The sequence below is a fragment of the Crinia signifera genome, chromosome 1, assembly GCF_055691185.1.
Source record: "Crinia signifera chromosome 1, ASM5569118v1, whole genome shotgun sequence".
NCBI classification, from domain to species: Eukaryota; Metazoa; Chordata; class Amphibia; order Anura; family Myobatrachidae; genus Crinia; species Crinia signifera.
The window spans coordinates 369,377,332-369,395,216 of record NC_139217.1 but is presented as its reverse complement, the minus strand read 5'-3'; the positions used below and the strand labels follow the sequence as shown (position 1 = coordinate 369,395,216).

The 17,885-nt window shown below is 40.3% G+C and overlaps 1 protein-coding gene across 1 annotated transcript in view; it reads left to right on the top strand.

The window, feature by feature from the left end:
* The first annotated feature begins 737 nt into the window (after positions 1-737).
* TMEM132B (transmembrane protein 132B) overlaps positions 738-17,885 on the top strand; it is a 486,016-nt gene continuing 468,868 nt past the window's right edge. Inside the window, exon 1 of the mRNA XM_083150609.1 lies at positions 738-1,242. Coding sequence (XP_083006735.1) covers positions 1,182-1,242 — 61 coding nt within the window. The 5' untranslated portion in view covers positions 738-1,181. The remainder of the gene's footprint in view (positions 1,243-17,885) is intronic.

Sequence of the window (17,885 nt, the reverse complement as noted above, 5' to 3'; positions counted from 1 at the left end):
ACGGAGGGGGGAGGACATCGTTGCATAGTGCAGAGCTATACAAAGCCAACCTCAACGCCGCTCATCTGCTGGTATAACCAGCAGATGAGCGGCTTTCCCGGCGATGATGCGGGAGCACGCAGCAGCGCTCACCGCTGGGGCATACACACTGGGCGGCTTTGAGCTGAAAGCCGCTCAAACAGGCTGTTTTGAGCGGCTTTCAGTTCAAAGTTGCCCAGTGTGTATGGGCCTTTAAGCCCCATACACATTACACAATCTGGCACCAACATGGTGGGGGGAGCGAGAGTCCTCACTCGCCTGTACAGATCGTTAACGATACTGAGTGTACACAATAGATGAGATAGTAAAAGATATTGAAGTCCCCTTTTTAATTATCATAGAGTACTATGAGCTGTGTTTAACTTATCATAGGCAGAAACACACAGGTAAAAATGTTAATAAAGGGAAAATGTGGAATTAGACCTCCCCACTTATTCTGTATCAGAAGTGAACATATGAGACTGTGAAGTGTCACATAGCAGAGTAAGTGGGCCAGGGTTTATGTGGCTGTCAGGAACACAGACGTTTTATGTCTGACACTGTTATGTGCAGACTGTCACTTCCCGCGTCTGTATAGGAAGCAGCTGAGACTGTGCAACCGTATGGGCACCTGTCCCTGACATCCTAGGGCACAATACCTAGCCACTGCCACTCCATGCCCACTACTCCTAGCCCCCACCGCGCCTGCTAGTGGCACACAGAGGCTGCCAATCCACTCAGCCCGCCCACTCTCACATTCAAGGAGTTGAAGGGGAGTTTTCCAGCCCAGATCTCTGTCACTGGTGGGGCTGGGAAGATGCTGCTTTCAGGAGAGCACAGAGGTGAAGCATCGTCTTCTCTGCCAGGAGTACAGCCGGAGCTGGGACCTGCCGGGGGCACCTCCAAACATGCCTTAACCAGTCCTTCAGCGCATCTGTCCGGGCCAGTGTCTGTGGATATTACTCTGTTGTTCTAAGAGCTCGCAAAGTTGCTTTCCAGTACTTACCACGCGTCCTGTGCCATGCAAGCAGCGGGCACCTCAGCCTGGCAGCACCTCCTCATGTGGGATTACCAGGTGGCTGCTGCCTGATTCTCCTGTGAGCAGCAAGAGGACATGCCAGTGCTTTGTACATACTGGTGAGCTCTGCTTGGGAACCCCAAAGATGACTTGGCTTGGCAAGCACAGGATAGTGCCCCTGCTATCGCTAGCCCTGCTGTGTACAGGTCAGTTCCAGCTCCTATAACCACCCGCAGGTCTCTCTCTCTCTTTCTTTATTCATTCTGATCTTTCTCTCTCTCTCTCTCCTCGTGTTTTCTTTCTCTTGCGCTCTCTCCTGCTTTCTCTCCAATTCACTTTCTCACTTCTGTTATCACTCTCCTGCTCTCTCCCTGTCTCGCTCTCACTCCTGCTCTCTCTCTCTCTCTCACACACACACACACACACACACACACACACACACACACTTCTGTTCTCTCTCTCTCTCTCTCTCTCTCTCTCTCTCTCTCTCTCTCTCTCTCTCTCTCTCTCTCTCTCTCTCTCTCTCTCTCTCTCTCTCTCTCTCTCTCTCTCTCTCTCTCTCTCTCTCCTTCTTAGCAGTGACAGACCTGGGAAAGTGACAGTGGATGTAAGCGGCTCCAGAAGCAGCCTGGAGGGGTTTATATAGAAGTGTGGCAGTAATGCATTACATACAAATTGGAGCCATCCTTAAGGAAACGCTGGGGGTTTTCCTTGTCCCCTGTACAGCGCACACACACGCTGAGATGTTCCCTGCTCGCCCATAGCCAACACGTGCTGTCAGGGAAATAGGTTAATTACTTACTACACAATAGTCCTGATAAGATTAGGCAGCAAGCAGACGTGTGCTCATTGAGGGGACATTACACTTTCATGCACAGTCCCAAACGTTGACTTAAGTTCTTCACTCACCAAGACAATACATATTACATGAGCATTAAGGCTTTATAAATCTGTAAGTACAGAACGATTTTCTGTGGGGACTCATGTCTGCATAGATGTCAACAATAAAGCATTACTAATTCCCTATTACTGCAATCTGACACAATCACAGGAACAAGAATGACACCCCCCCCTCAAATCTTTATTACCTTTTATTAGGAACACAGGGGAATGGGTAATAGTTGTCCTGTGTCTTACAAATCACATCAACTGCAGTAAGTGTTTGCTTTGTAACCCAGTGAGGCCTATTACATTCATTTGCTCTATACCCTTGTGTTGAGGCAGAATTGAGTTTTTAAAAAGGTTGGGGTACAGTACTCAATTAATGCATTCAACAGTGTTTTAGACTACAATAGCTACATAATGCCCCAGACTGATACTGTCGGAGACTGTTATGGTACAGTACAGCTGTTGTTTACTTATAATTATAGCATCTATACTGTTTTTACAATTAAAATAACCAAGACTGAGGATGCAAAAACCAAGTCATTTTCTTTTGTTTTGAATTTTTTGAGTTCTCTGTTGGAATTTAAAATGAAATAACACTGATTTAATTAATAGATATTAATTATGCTTGTATGACAAAGTGCACCCTGAATAAGAAATACATGTTTTCATTGTTTCATTTTGAAACCAATGAATACATTTTGTCTGGATAGATATTTCGCCCTCAATAAATTCATGCTAGAAGTGTGAAGCCTAGAACATGTACTGTTGCTTTGTTATCTGTCTATATCCCACTATCTACAATCATTGTCCAACTTCATCATTCCACAGAGGCTTACATAAGCACCATATCCATTAGACCTGCAAGGTAATGTTTGCTGATATATTTTATACTTGAAATAGCCTCTCTGAGTGATAACAATACACTGGACATTATAAAGCTTTGATATAATATGTTGACACACTGCTCCAAGCTTACTATTCTCTTGAGGCTACTGATCAAAGGTTATAATACACAAACCGCTGATAATCCATGCTGTATTGTAACTTGGGAAGCTGAAAGCTGTCTTGCAATAAGGGTATTTCATAGGTATCTCTTGCGATCTATGAAATAAGTCAAAACTAAAGTACATGGCAATGCTATTGAAAAAAAGACTATATTCTGTCCTATTAATAACGTTGGTACCGAGTACCATTATTAATACATCTGAGCCTTGTATTGTAAACAATTGTTCATGAGTCAACTGTACAATCACCTCCACATCTTACACATCTACAGTAGGGTGGTGAACTGTATTATCCAAATTTTCATAGTGCCTCCACTGATGTGTTGCCAAGTTTGCTCACTCTCTAACAGACAGGGATGTGCAGAGATCCCTACGCCCATCCAATTATTTATAATCACCATAAAAGTCCTCAACTGAATCTCCCTGAAATGGTTAATCTTGCTCGCTAATGCTCCCTGAATCAAACCAACCTAAAAGAATACACCAAGCACGTATTCTGTTATTCACACATGACACACACAATCACATACACGAAACCACTGAGTTGTATGTAATTTGTATGTGTTATGTCCCTCTGTGTGCCTGACAGCTGGGCGCAGTAGGTAACAGTTACTGTTGTGCAGTGGATGGGCCCTTATTGCTTTGCCAACAGAGTCACCATCTTGAGGCTGTATTATGAGAGCACAATACAAGCATTTGGCGATGGAAATGACAAGCTCAATACAAACATGCTGTGATTCATTCGTTTATTGTGGACTGTGATATTAAAGAGAAACAGATTGAGAGCTTTTCAGTCACCCTGGATTCCTAATCACTCATTTCCAAATCCACATTGCCTACCTCTAGTGACAAAGTTCTTAAACCGTACGCTACACCTATTTCCATAAGGTGACCTTCAAAAGTACAATAAACTTCAAGGTGGGTGTCAGTGAAGTCATCTTTATTTATATTTTAATAAAGGCAGAGTCGTGCACTCTTGCGTCGTTAGAATGACACCAGGTGTGGTTGCAAACTCCATTTATATTGAAGTCCTATCATGCCTGTGTGTTATCTTTGTGAGCCATTATTCAATATTTAAATAATAGTCCATTTTATTTCTTCACCGTCATCTACAAAGTAAGAATGACCATGCTATAATAAATGTACATCACATAATGATAGAGAATTATACTAAGTAGTATTACAGTTAATAGTACACAAATGGATTTATGGGCATGTAGAGATTTAAGGATTCCCACCATTAATGGTAGAATGACTTGTGTTCTTGGTCTTAATTCATAACTAGACTGTGGCGTTACTTATAGATACTGAGGACAACAGAACGAGGTTGACAGACCTGATATAGACCCACATCTCCTCCTAATATGGGCTCCCTTCTGCCTGATATAGACCAAGCATTCCCTCTCTTTAATATAATTATATCATATAGTGATCGTCAATCTTTATGCTTGTAGCCTTTATCAAGAATTGCAGCTAAAATAATATACCGTACAGTATTATGTACAAAACAACCATACAGCAGATCCTGTCTCTAAGCGTTTGAGTTTGTATAGTAGCAAGTATTAGACTTACTTTTCACCTTGACGTGCAAAGAAATGTAGATCTGTGGGCGTTAAATGTGACATCTCTATGCACCTAACACTTGTCACTTTCTCTTTGCCTACTCACAATCTTGCTTTCTAATCATCTCTCCGTTTTCCACGTTTACCAGCTCCCTCATGTGTCCCTATCACCCCTGTTCATCTGTACCCCCATTATCTTCTGATTCTCCTTTAATGGTCTTCAGACAAGTTTTTATTTGATTGTCTCAAAAACGTTTCGCTTCTCACTTTATTGAGGCGTCTATTCCTAGGTAATGCCAGTTACAGCTCTCCAGGGATACAGCAGCAAGCTTTATTTCCTCTTGTATCTCTATTCTAGAAATGAGCCCAGTTATCAGACGAGTCTATTGTTATACGTCTATAAAGAGACAGCTATATCTGGAATTGCAGTGAACGTGTCTCCAGTGTTTAAGATGGAATTCAACCCAAGAGAGATTAAATCAAATGCTGTATTTTACTTGGGACCTCACTGACTGTGCTTGGAAAATCGACCAGCTCTATTTTTAATTACATAGGTTGATACATTAACCAGTTAATGATCCTTAGAATGCAATCCTCACTATGGAAGTGTATTCAAAAACAATCTGCTTGCTTTGTATATAGAACAATTCAGGGCATCTTTAGTAAATCATGGGTTCAATAAATGCTTCGAGAACCAATATCAGTCTTTTAATGAAATATCTGTTGCCATACAGAAAGGGCATAGGTCACAGGTAGCCAAGGCATGCTGGGATTTGTAGTTCAGTAACAGTTCAAACCATATTTAAAGTTTTTTAACTGCACAATATGTTTTTTTCAAGGTTTACTTTTTATAACACAAAGCAAAGTTCTGTTAAAGTTAATTGTTTTGATAAAACATCATGGAATGCTTTACCAAGGCAACACTGAGACATGGAATGTAGATTGAACTCTCTGTACAGACACATGTGGCTGATCTGAAGATGGTTTGGAAGATCACAAAAGAGACACTCAGAGTCCAGCATTTAGTCTTCAGCCTAGTTCTATATGCTGCATTTATTGGGTGTAAATACCTCTGTGTTTTGTTTTGTCATTTGGAAAGAAACATGAAAGAAGAAAAAGCCACAGAATATCCATCACATAGTAACTTCATTAGTGCTCTATGTCTGTCAGGAGACAGATGATACACTGGCTTTGTGATGGGTGACTGGGCCTCAGTTATTTAGGGATTTCCTAATAAAATTACAATAGACTTTATATTAGAAAGAATTAGCTTATCTTCATTGTCTTTGGCTAGTAGTATAAGAGACGGTCTTGCCTTCGCCAGGAGTAAGATACTTCAAAAATACTTTAGTTCCGTTTAATAAGTAACCTTGTTAAGGGGAAAGATGGAAATGAGACTGATAACGTCACATAACCAGAAATAGGGAGATTGAATTATCCCTCTTCAGATCAGTGCACAAGATGAGTTTATTTTCAAGTGCATAGCAATTTGAATGTTTTTTTTGTTTGTTAAATAAACTCAGAATATCTTTAGAAATGGTTTGCATGAGATTCATTGTAGAGCTGAGTTATAAATCAGGATGCCACTAATCCATAGTTTAATATCTAAATATAAACCCTACATGGTAGAGTTCTGCCTCGTTTCCATGGACAGCGAGAAATTCAAAATTTGTCAGTGAAAATGATTTTCAGTATTGATTAATTATATAATCCATTTCCATTTTTCTTAGGATGTGGCTATGTACTATATCTGAGTTAGGTGCATCCTTACGGTGTTAAATGTGTGTAAAACATTACTTAAACAGTAAATATGGGCCCCCTTTAGCTCTGGGCCCCATAGCAGCTGCACCCCTTGCACCTATGGTAGTTACGCTCTTGTTTCGTTCTATCAATCTATCATGTCTAAAATATATTTTACTCTAATTCTCATATCTATCTATCTATCTATCTATCTGTCTGTCTGTCTGTCTGTCTGTCTGTCTGTCTGTCTGTCTGTCTGTCTGTTCTTATTCTAAATATATGTATTTAAATTGTAAATGTCTGTTAAAATAGGGGTCAAAGAACAAGTTTTATTGGTCATTTTAAGCTTATAGAGCACAAAAGCTTAATTGTCCTCATTTCCATTCGCTAGCACCGATGAAGACACTATTTTCTTTACTGAGAACACTGCCATCATTTTTTCATCCTCTGTTCTTTTCATCTTTTAATCCTTTCACTGCCAGAAGTGACAAGGGTGCATGCAACCATATCATTAACACTCTCAGGCTGGAAGATGTAACGGCAACATGACACTTTATCGGTGAACTGAAGAACAGACAGAGAATGTAAATGCTCCAGTGCACCGGGACACGTTAAATTAATCTAAAAAGGGGTTTGAACATGACTGAATATGTCATGCTGGATATGCTACATAAGTTGGATAAAAAGTGGTACTTTCTGTAAAAGAGAGCTTATTTCTGCTTACCCAGACACGGGTCACCTTGGTGCGGCTGCCAAGATAACAGTTACTCAACCTTTGTGGCAAAGTTCTCAGGTACTATGGTTTGCGCCTGGCACTTTTCCCAGCTCTGGTGTGTGTATAGGTTTGGCAGTGACACCAGGCTGTTGCGCTGTTGGCTTCTTCACATGTTCCTTGGCATCACTCCTCACTGGCATCTGTGTAGCTGTCTCAGTTATATAAAGGCATCGAAGGGTCAACTTGCTCTTGTCCCGGATTTGATGTATTTTCTTTTCCATTTCTACCTTTTCTGTCACATCAATAGATGGAATTTTTCAATCATTGAATCCTTTACGTGGGTCATCTTTTATATACGTTTTTAAGAAAAGACATCCTTTTCAGGCTCTTTATTAAGGAAGCATATGTTTATCTTAGAATAGTATGACATTACAGTAGATGCTACTTCAGCCCATTGATACTGATAGATGGTGAGTGTATCAGTCATGTTCCTTTCATTGAAGAAATAAAAGAGCTAAAAAATAAAATTCATAGTCACGTCAATTTAATCAGTTACATTGACATTCTGTGTATTTAGGGCAGTCCTTGAGCATGGCTTTTCCTTTATACCTGTATATTGCCTACATTTTAGGTTCTCCCCTACCAAACAACAGTAAGCCTTTTTAGCTTTGAAAGGGTTAATGGGTACACAACCGGCATTTATTTTAATGGCAATAAAAACACATTGCAAATCTATCTGTCCCCATAAATTCATGTATGCACATTGCATCATTTTTCAGATTGAATGCTTCCTTCAGTGTCTCTCATTAAAGACAAAGGTCTTTGCAATATGGAAACACAGAGAGGTGAGAGATGCAGCAAACAGGAATTCATGAATTTCTCTTGCCATGTTCTTGCTATGTATATGGGATCGCAGCCATGTGTACTACATTCTAATGCTCCATTTGAGAATAGTAAGACAATGAGAAGTGTTGGCCTTACTCTTTGAGTGGATATTGCTCTCACAATTCTATTTTATTCTTTGCCAATAACATCTCACATGGCAGAACTGAAGTTTGGGAGCCTAGAAGTTTCTGGGCATCGGTATGCAAATTCAGAACATTGTATTTGTGGGGAGGAGGGGGGGCTTAGCCAAACGTCTGCAGTGTGAAAAAAGGTGTTTAAGCTTCTTTGAATAATAAGTTAATGAAAAGTTACAAAATGACTTCAGTGCTATGAATATCTTTTCTCTGCTTCAAGCAAAATGATATAGTGCTATTATTTTCTTAACTTTCCTAGATCTTATGCTTTAAATAGAATGTTTTTTATAATATAGTGTTAGAATTCATTGTATATCGATTATGGTCCAAGACAATTAACTGTCTGCACTTAATCATTTAATCCATTGGTCATCGTCAAATTGACCTTTTCATGTTGGACTAATGTGGGCCGGTAAAGTTGTTGGGTGTTGATCACTTCATTGGGGGGGTATTCAATGCAGCCGGTGAGGGGGTTAAACGACGGGGATCGCCGAAAACAAGCGTTCCTCGCCCTTTAACCCCGCGCCGGCCACTCACTGTATTCAACACTGTATTCAACATTCCAGGGGAATCCTCGCTGTCAGAGGACAGCGAGGATTTCCCCAAACAGCGAGGCTCGCGGCTAAATGCACCGGGCTCCCTGCATTAGCCGCAAGTATCACTGTTTTAGCTGCCGCACATGCTGTTTCCCCCTCGCTCCAAAAACCTAGCGAGGGGGAAACGGCATGTGCAGGGGGTCATTTGAATAGCTGTAACAGCTTGCAGAAAGCATTGAATGAACATGACCCTTTGTGTGTATACAGTTATTGCTTCACCACAGTACATGGCCCCATGAAGACATGTAAAATCTGTAGCCACAGTGCTGGTTATTCGATTGCAGACTTAACAGCTGAATTGTTCTCTTTCTGGCAACATTATTTTAAATGCAAGACAAGAAAACAACTGGGTAACTACCCCAACAAGTATGGTAACTACCCTATAAATGAGGGTAACTACCCTAGGAAGTGTGAGACTGCCACCAAGATTATATGCCATGAGTTGATCAAATAATCTGGGATGAATGTTCAAGCAGATTTTATGTGCAAGAGGCTTACATATATGAACAGTCTTCGTATGCATGTTTCTTTTTGTCATGCTACAGACAGGATTTTAATACAAAACTTTAACTGGGAATCCAAATACAGATGCACACATTTTGCCTCGATAAACCATTTCACACACCAAAAATATTAGAGTGTAACATTGTTTTGTCTTACCTAGTGCAGCTGCCAGTTTTTCTGACGCAATAAAATGCTACATTTAGGCCTTCGTTCTGAAGACGTACTGTAGTATGCTCTTCTTTCAAAAGCACTGATTTGACATATGCCACCAGCATTGAGTCACTGTGCTTGACTCAACAGAGATCTTTAAAAATGTAAAATTCTTCAACAGCAGCAGAACTGACTGTTACGTAATTGCTGGGGGAAGAAACGCAAAATAATGTCACAATAGGCAGTAGTCTAAGAATTTGGCTTAGTTGAGGTGGATTGCTACTGCTTAATCTTATTGATGGGTACAGTAAAAATGTAATGTTGATTTTAAGGGTGGGCTTAGGTTAACTGAACACAGGATGGCAGTGTTTAGACTAACTGTGTCTAGAGACACATCAATAGCTCTGGCACAAGTGAAAGTTCTATCTGTGTAGCTACAGAAATATGGTAAAAACTGGGGTAATGTAAATGTTTATGCAAATTTATGTTGCAGTCCCCTGTCCTAAATGACTCCATTTGTACTTGTTGTTATACAGAGTGGATTTGTGGAAAGGGGGATAGGTAATAAGTACTGTATCTGGGTTTAGTTTGGTGCTGCCTGCAGACTATGGGCAGTCAATGTTGGGCAACTGCGCTCCCAAATTGTAGTGTCCAGGCACCCTCCAAGGCAGCACCGCTGCTTGAATCTGCGAATCATTTGGAGTAACAGAGCTTTTCCACACCTTTCCTAACACACAACAGTTGTCATGAAGGCCCTAGTGGGTAACACGGTGGGTCAGTAGTTAGTGCCACTGGCTTTAGATTCAATTGACTCCAGTGTCATGTGTTTATATGGTAGAGAATTTAGACAGTACGACAGGGACTAATGTGAATGATCAAGGTCTGTGAAAGTGTACAGTACTGTTTCTAAAATAAAAGGCTACTTAATATATGAATGTGTCTGTTTTCTTACATAAATATACAAAGTTTGTGTATTAATTGCATTATTATTATTAGAATTATTATACTTATATTTATAAGGTGTCACAAGTTGTCTGCTGCACCTCACAGAGAAATGAACACAGTTATAACAAAATAACATAACCACTTAAGTGAACAATAACTACAATCATAAATACAGTGATTAAACTAATGGGGCCCATACATTTGTGAGATCTCGGGTACAATCATGTGATTTTGATAAATCACACTGACAAATCGCATCACATGACAGTTGCGTGTGTCACCCGACGCAATGCGGGGGCCAAACTGGTCTAATCTCGCATCTCAAGATATTATGTGCTGCACATATTATTTATCGAATCGCATTGGAGCTTCAAGGGAAATCGCAAGCGCGATATATCGTATTGCATACCATCGCACAAGTGTATGGACACCATAGGGGCATGTGTACAACAGTTTCTGATGAACCTTTTTTGAAAGACTGCATCAGTATTGCTGGCGATACATTTGTATCATGCACAATATTTATAGTATTTGCTTTGTTGACCTACTCTCCTGTATTTAGAATTTGGGTGGTATATATCATTCCTGAGTTAAAAATCTGAATTATGAACAGGCTTTATAATCTACTTTCATTGTGTTTAATCCAGCTGGTGTTCAGTGTATCATCATTGTCAATGTGCATGTTTTCAACCTTTCTCCTTTAAAGCTAACTAGGCTTAATGTGCATATGATGTACACACAGACATGACTTTATTTTATCTCTGACCTGTCGCATATGATTATATTGATAGTGGAGGCTCCTAGTTGGATTACATCAGATAGTGTCCGCCCCAAGGCTTATTCTTAGACTAATTCCCACACTAAAGGATTCATTCATGATCCAGTCATGTCACTCAGATCTACAGACAAATAAGGTTGCTGCAACAATCTGGCAGCCAGAGCCTAACTAAAAACAATACCATGGATAGTTTATTCTGGGGAAGGGTTACCTCATATAACCTTAAGCACTTTGATACAGTTAAACTAAGCACTAATAGCTAGGATGCATTGCCATAAAGACCATATAAAGGCACAAGGCCACAGAGAGGATTTCTATCTGTGATAACTCATTTATAAAACATTTTCCCCAAATAGAATGTCCTGTTGTGGTTATTATCACTACAATAAGGCTTTTGTTTATTGGAGTAACAGCCCTGTTGATCCCCGAGGTTAAAATCTAAAACTATTAAGATTTCTTATTTATTTATTAATATTTATTTATTTATTAACAGTTTCTTATAAAGCACACACATAGGCCCTTATTCTGGTTGGTGCGGCCGGAGCCGCACACGGTGCTCCGGCCGCACAAACCAATCCCCGCCCACGAGACGGATCGCCACGGCCGTCCGTACACGGACGGCTGGCGATCCGCATAAAAATGGTGGGGCGTACGCCTCCACCATGGTGGGAGCTGCCCCCTGCATTCGATGGTCGTCGACCATCGAAGGCAGGGCCGCACGCCACAGCAGCTCCCGCAAGCTGAGACCACACGGACAATCGTCCGTGTGATAGCTTGTATGGGGGCTGAGAGCTGACATCCGGCGACGTCAGCTTTCCGCCCCCATCAGTGGCGTCATACCCTGATTAGCATGCATACGCCCCGCGTTTGCATGGGAACGCCCATGAAACGCGGGGCGTATACATAGGGAAATGAGGGTATGAAGCCCCTCACGCCCCTATACGCCCCCTTTGCGGCGGACGAAATACGTCTGCGGCGAATGGGGCTGCACATGCGCAGATTGACCTCTGCGCATGTGCAGACTAAAAACATCGGCGGTACGGCCGCACGCGGGCCGTACCGTCCGATTCAGAATAAGGGCCCCACTCTGCAACGATTTACAGAGAATATCTGAACATTCACATCAGTCCCTGCCCCAGTGGAGCTTACAATCTATATTCCCTACCACATGTACATGCACCCACATACTAGGGTTAATTTTGTTGGCAGCCAATTAACCTACCACTAAATTTTGGGATTGTTGGGGAAACGGGAGTACCCCAAGGAAACCCAGGCTCATGGTGAGAGAATACAAACCGCACACAGTTAGTGCCATGGATTGGAATTGGACCCATGACAGTTCTGTTAGGCAGTAATGCTAACCATTACACCGTCCATGCTACCCAATTAGAGGGTCTGTGTTTTAACCACAGGTTCCCAAACTCGGTCCTCAGGACACCATACAGTGCATGTTTTGCAGGTCTCCTCACAGAATCACAAATGAAATAATTAGCTCCACCTATGGATCATTTAAAATGTATCCGAGTCTGAGAACCCAGACTATTGGCCTTACTGTGTTATTTTATCAGCGCTATATACAAGGCTTCAGCCTATCGCCTGTCCTTTCCGCAGTACCAAATTCCCAGCCCCTCACAAACTAGTTTGTAAAATAAAAATACAAGGCTGGCAAGGCTGCAGTCTAAATGCATTGATGCTCATATGCTGTGATGCAGAATGCTGCCAAGGTTCCATTACTGACTGGGGCAAATGCAGGCTTTCTATAGGTTCTTTATGTTAGGATTTGGAGCAAAGCAAAAAGTAATTGGTCATAATTAGGCAGAAGCAAGTATTTTTTTACGCGATGATTTGTTTGAGACTAAAGAGTGTATATTTTAAATCAGACAATATAAAGCAATAACAGTGTACATTTCCTGACTACAGTATGTCAGAAACTGAAACAGCGTGCTTGGTCTTTCATATCCACTTTAGGTAAAATAAAATAAGAACAAATCATTTTGAAAAACATGCTTTATTCATATAATTGAAATTTGTTTAATTTACTTTCCTCTGTTAAACAGCATATTGGTATCAATATACATTATACAGCATATTCATGTATAATGTATATTGATGTATAGTGAACACTTTTTGATGGTAAAACACCCCGTCTCTACAGTCATAGGGCTTTTAACCTTATCATAAATATAACATTTAGGTTTGCAGGATTAAACTACCTTATTTATGAAATATGTGTGTCCGATCAGAACACACCATCTCATATCCAGTGTCAACAGATAAAGGCTAAGAATTAATAGGTAACAGGCAAAGACATAAATACACAGAGATACACATACAGTGCACACACACACACACACACACACACACACACACACACACACACACACACACACACACACATGCACAAACACACACACATCAAGACAGAAGTGCAGCATATAATATTGAGAACAATACAGTATCAATTTCTATAACCTTCTTCAGTGATGCACATATCCCTGAAACAGGTTATTAAAACTGAAACATTGTCATACTTTATGTATCACAATGTTTATTGAACAGTCCCTGAGTACTACCTGTTCCATTGTCTCTTTCAGTTTTATTTCAAGGTAGCCACTTTTGTTCCTTGTTTGTGTAGAAAATTCCACAAGTCAACAAATGTCATTTCAACGTTTCAGTCACAAGATTTTTATTAAGTTTTTAATCATTTTTAATTCCTTATTGTTACACAAAGCATAAGAAGCAGGCAAATATTTCAACAGACAATCAAGAAATGTATTAAAGATAGACTTTTTTGAGTAAACAGTAATTTCATTGCAATAATGTTCTGGGGTGCAATGTTTGGAATCAGAATCTCCAAATCGCTGCTGTTTGTATTGTCATGGTAACTCTACTGGCAGATATTTGATGACCAGCTCTGATTGCATTTTCTTAATAACATGAATTCCACCTTCTGCCAGAAATGACATTAATGCATTGATGGAAGATGGGACAAGCACATTTTAGAGTAATTCATTCTGAAACGCACAGATATGAAATAGCTTATCACATACATTTAGTTGATTGCTCGCTTTCTTTAAAATCTGAATTCTGTAAACATGTAAATATTTACATTTTATATTTTATAAAGCACAAATATTAAACGAATCCTCACGTTATGTACAAAATCTGAATAAAAAATTGATCTATCTGTATTGATATCTTTCTGCAGGGCAGATGTATAAAGCCATGCAGAGAGATACAGTGGAGAGTGATAAAGTACTAGCCAAACAACTCCTCGCTGCCATGTTACAGGTTGGGTTTGGAAATGACAGGAGCTGATTGGTAACTTTTGCTCTCTCCACTTTATCATTCTCCAAGGCTTAGGGCATAGAACCCTATCAGCCAGATGTATCAAGCTTCAAAAGAGATAAAATGGAGAGTGATAAACAACCGGCCAATCAGCTCCTACCTGTTATTTTTCAAACCCAGCCTGTAACATGACAGGTAGGAGCTGATTGGCTGGCTGTTTATCACTCTCCATTTTGTCACTTTTGAAGCTTGATACATCTGGCCCTATGACAGATACTGTAATAGGTTTGTTTCCACAATGTATTGGGACTACTCTGTATCCAGCTCTGAGATTTCAAGTGAATTTAACGTAGATAAACAGGTGAATCGTCTCCCCCTACCCCCATCTCTCTATAATATCAATGTAGGGCTCTATATCTATTTCCATCACAGCTATGATTGGTAATTGGAGGACGATGGGAGTGGGGCAAGACGCAGACCATGTTCATTTCAGGACATGAGATCCTTACATTTTCTATAGTAAGTAAGTTAGTTTAATTTATATAGCACACTTTCTCCAACAGGACTCAAGGCGCTTGTACATTATTGAACTGAATAATATACAAATGTAGCCAGCCTCATCTATCTCCACTATGTTGGGAATGACGCAACGCACACACACGCTGCTGCACGCATGTGTTGAACCTGGCGCTTCGAGTTGCAGGTACGACTTTGTGCGCCAAATGGCCACCAGCGCCAGCGATGTAGGCGTGATGAGGTTCAGATGGACGTTATGGGAACGTTCTGCCCTATTGTACATTTTTTCAGTTTGTTCCATGAGGAATGTGACCCTAAAGCCATGACCCACTGCAAATCAGTTCAATAAGACTCTATATCAAACACTTCACTGGAAGCTGGCTTAGTCTGCTGGGAGGCCATAAGAGCTGCCTGGAAAAAAGAGATGGAAAGTTAGGGTAACACAGAAAATGTAATTGTAGATTGTCTGCTTCAGATCATTTGTGTAGAGAATATGGCACTTACAGTATATTGTACCCATAAGTGCCACATTTTTTAACTTGACAGAATACACAAAAATAGGCAGTCTAATAATTGACATTTCACATAAATACACAATTATACTAGCCGTGGGCTTCTATAGGATAAAACTATTGGTAAATCAATCCATAGGTTTGCAAACAAATATTTTAGCAGATAATAGCAGATTTTAGAGCGATATCTCCTCCAGGGCTAGATGCACTAAGCTTCAAAAGTGATACAATGGAGAGTGATAAACAACCAGCTAACCAGCTCCTACCTTCCATGTCACAGACTGTGTTTGAAAAATGTCAGGCAGGAGCTGATTGGTTGGTTGTTTATCACTCTCCATTTTATCACTTGTGAAGCTTAGTGCATCTGGCCCCTAATCCCTCCATAGTACACCTGAGGGATACTTAGTACATCTGGAGGAACAGCAGTTGGTACTTATATGTTAGTTGGGCGCCCACTATAGTTAGTACGCTCATACACCCACTATCCATGTCGGCATGGAGTTGATTTTATATAGTGTGGAGAGCGCAGCAAACCACCGAGCCCGAAGCTTAGCGAGCCCCCCGAGGGGACGTGGAAAACTAAGCAAATAGCTTATATAATAACTAACATATAAGTACCCAGCAGTTTTTGGAAAATATCCAGCAAATAAGTAATGAGCACAACCCTATACACCCCTGAAAGGGTCCCAAGGAATCTCAGTGTGCCACGGCACACAGTTTGGGAACCACTGTCTTGTGCCTTGCTGCATCTCTCTCACAAGTCTTATATCTACGACATCACTCACTGTCTCTCTGTATCTCGTGAACTGTGTCTGTGTCATCTCTCTTTCCTGTGTTTCGCTTAATGTGTCTGCAGCATCTTTATCTCCTTAATTTGCTGTCTTCCTCCTCATCTTGTATCTGCAACAGCTCTCTATCCTCGCTATAGGCTGCGTGGGGGCGGTAAGGATTATGCTGTGGGACAGGCCCGGGTGGTTAGGCTACTGGAGGGCAAGTTTAGAGATTGTTGTGGGAACGGTGGGTTAGGGTTAGATGTAGAGATAGAGGTAGGGTGAAATACTTACTCAGAAGCCATCAGCATTTTGATTGTCGGGATACTGATGTCGGTCTTCTGACTGTTGGTATTTTATACCCAACCCCCTCATGCAAGTATTAATACATTTAGAAAATCATTTGTATAAAAAATAAAAATAGAAGTATATTGGTGCTGCAGTTATTTACAGCTAAATCATTCATGGTGCCAACTTACATTTGAATTGGGGAGTTGGCCCACCCGTGTATCTCAGTTATACCAACTGCACTATTAACTGAACTTCACTTGTGAACTTTTCCCCTTGTGCCGCATTAACATTCATCTTCATGAAGTAGTCGGAATTTTATAGTACCGACAATGTTCCTAATGAAACAGTTCACTGGCAGAAATTGGAATCTTTCTTTATAAATCTAAACACACCCCAGAGACTTGGTTTTGCCGCTTTCCATCTCTGTTCTGCGGTTTCATGTATAAAATGAACTATCAGCATTTAGAAGATTCAGAATAGTAATTCTGTTCTGAATTAGCCTCAAAGCACTTATGCTATAGCAGATGCTTTGAGCATCCAAAACAATTAGTAATTAAAACAAAACTGGCATTGTTGATTTGATTAAAAAGTTATGTTTATTAATAGTATTTGCCCATCTGTTTTGTATAACTAGAAGTTCTGTGTTGCCTCTTGTATAGGCAGTTGGTAATATAAATACTGGCAAAGGAGTTACATTGCTGATCGCTTCAATTCTAGCACAAGCTTTTTTTTCTGGATTGTGGATTATTTTGTACTACTTTAAGCTATTTGTGTAGTGCCTTAAAAATTGCATTCAATAGCAGTTATTGTTCTAAATGTATAAATAAAATACAGGCAGTGTTCAGAATCATGGAAACATGTCGGGGTCTTGTATAAAAATGCTGGCGTGCCACTGTTACCTATAATTATGGATAGAATGACTATAAGGATGATATCCAGGGGCATAACTAGCACTTTCTGGCAGCATCTTGAAAGGGCCCACAACGCTTTTAAAAAGACATATCATTTTGCAAAAGTTGCTCATGTCATATTTCATAGTAATACCCTACATCATTTTATCCCTCATAGTAGTGCCGTACTTCATTTTATCCCTAATAGTACCGTATCTCATTTTATCCTTCATAGTAGTGCCATACTTCATTTTATCCCTAATAGTAGTGCCATACTTTATTGTATCCTTCATAGTAGTGCCATACTTCATTTCATCCCTAATAGTAGTGCCGTTCCTCATTTTATCCCTAATAGTAGTGCCATACTTTATTGTATCCTTCATAGTAGTGCCATACTTCATTTCATCCCTAATAGTAGTGCCGTACCTCATTTTATCCCTAATAGTAGTGCCATACTTCATTTTATTCCTCATAGTAGTGCCATACCTCATTTTATCCCTCATAGTAGTGCCGTACCTCATTTTATCCCTAATAGTAGTGCCATACCTCATTTTATCCCTAATAGTGCCATACTTCATTTTATTCCTCATAGTAGTGCCATACCTCATTTTATCCCTCATAGTAGTGCCGTACCTCATTTTATCCCTCATAGTAGTGCCATACTTCATTTTATCCCTAATA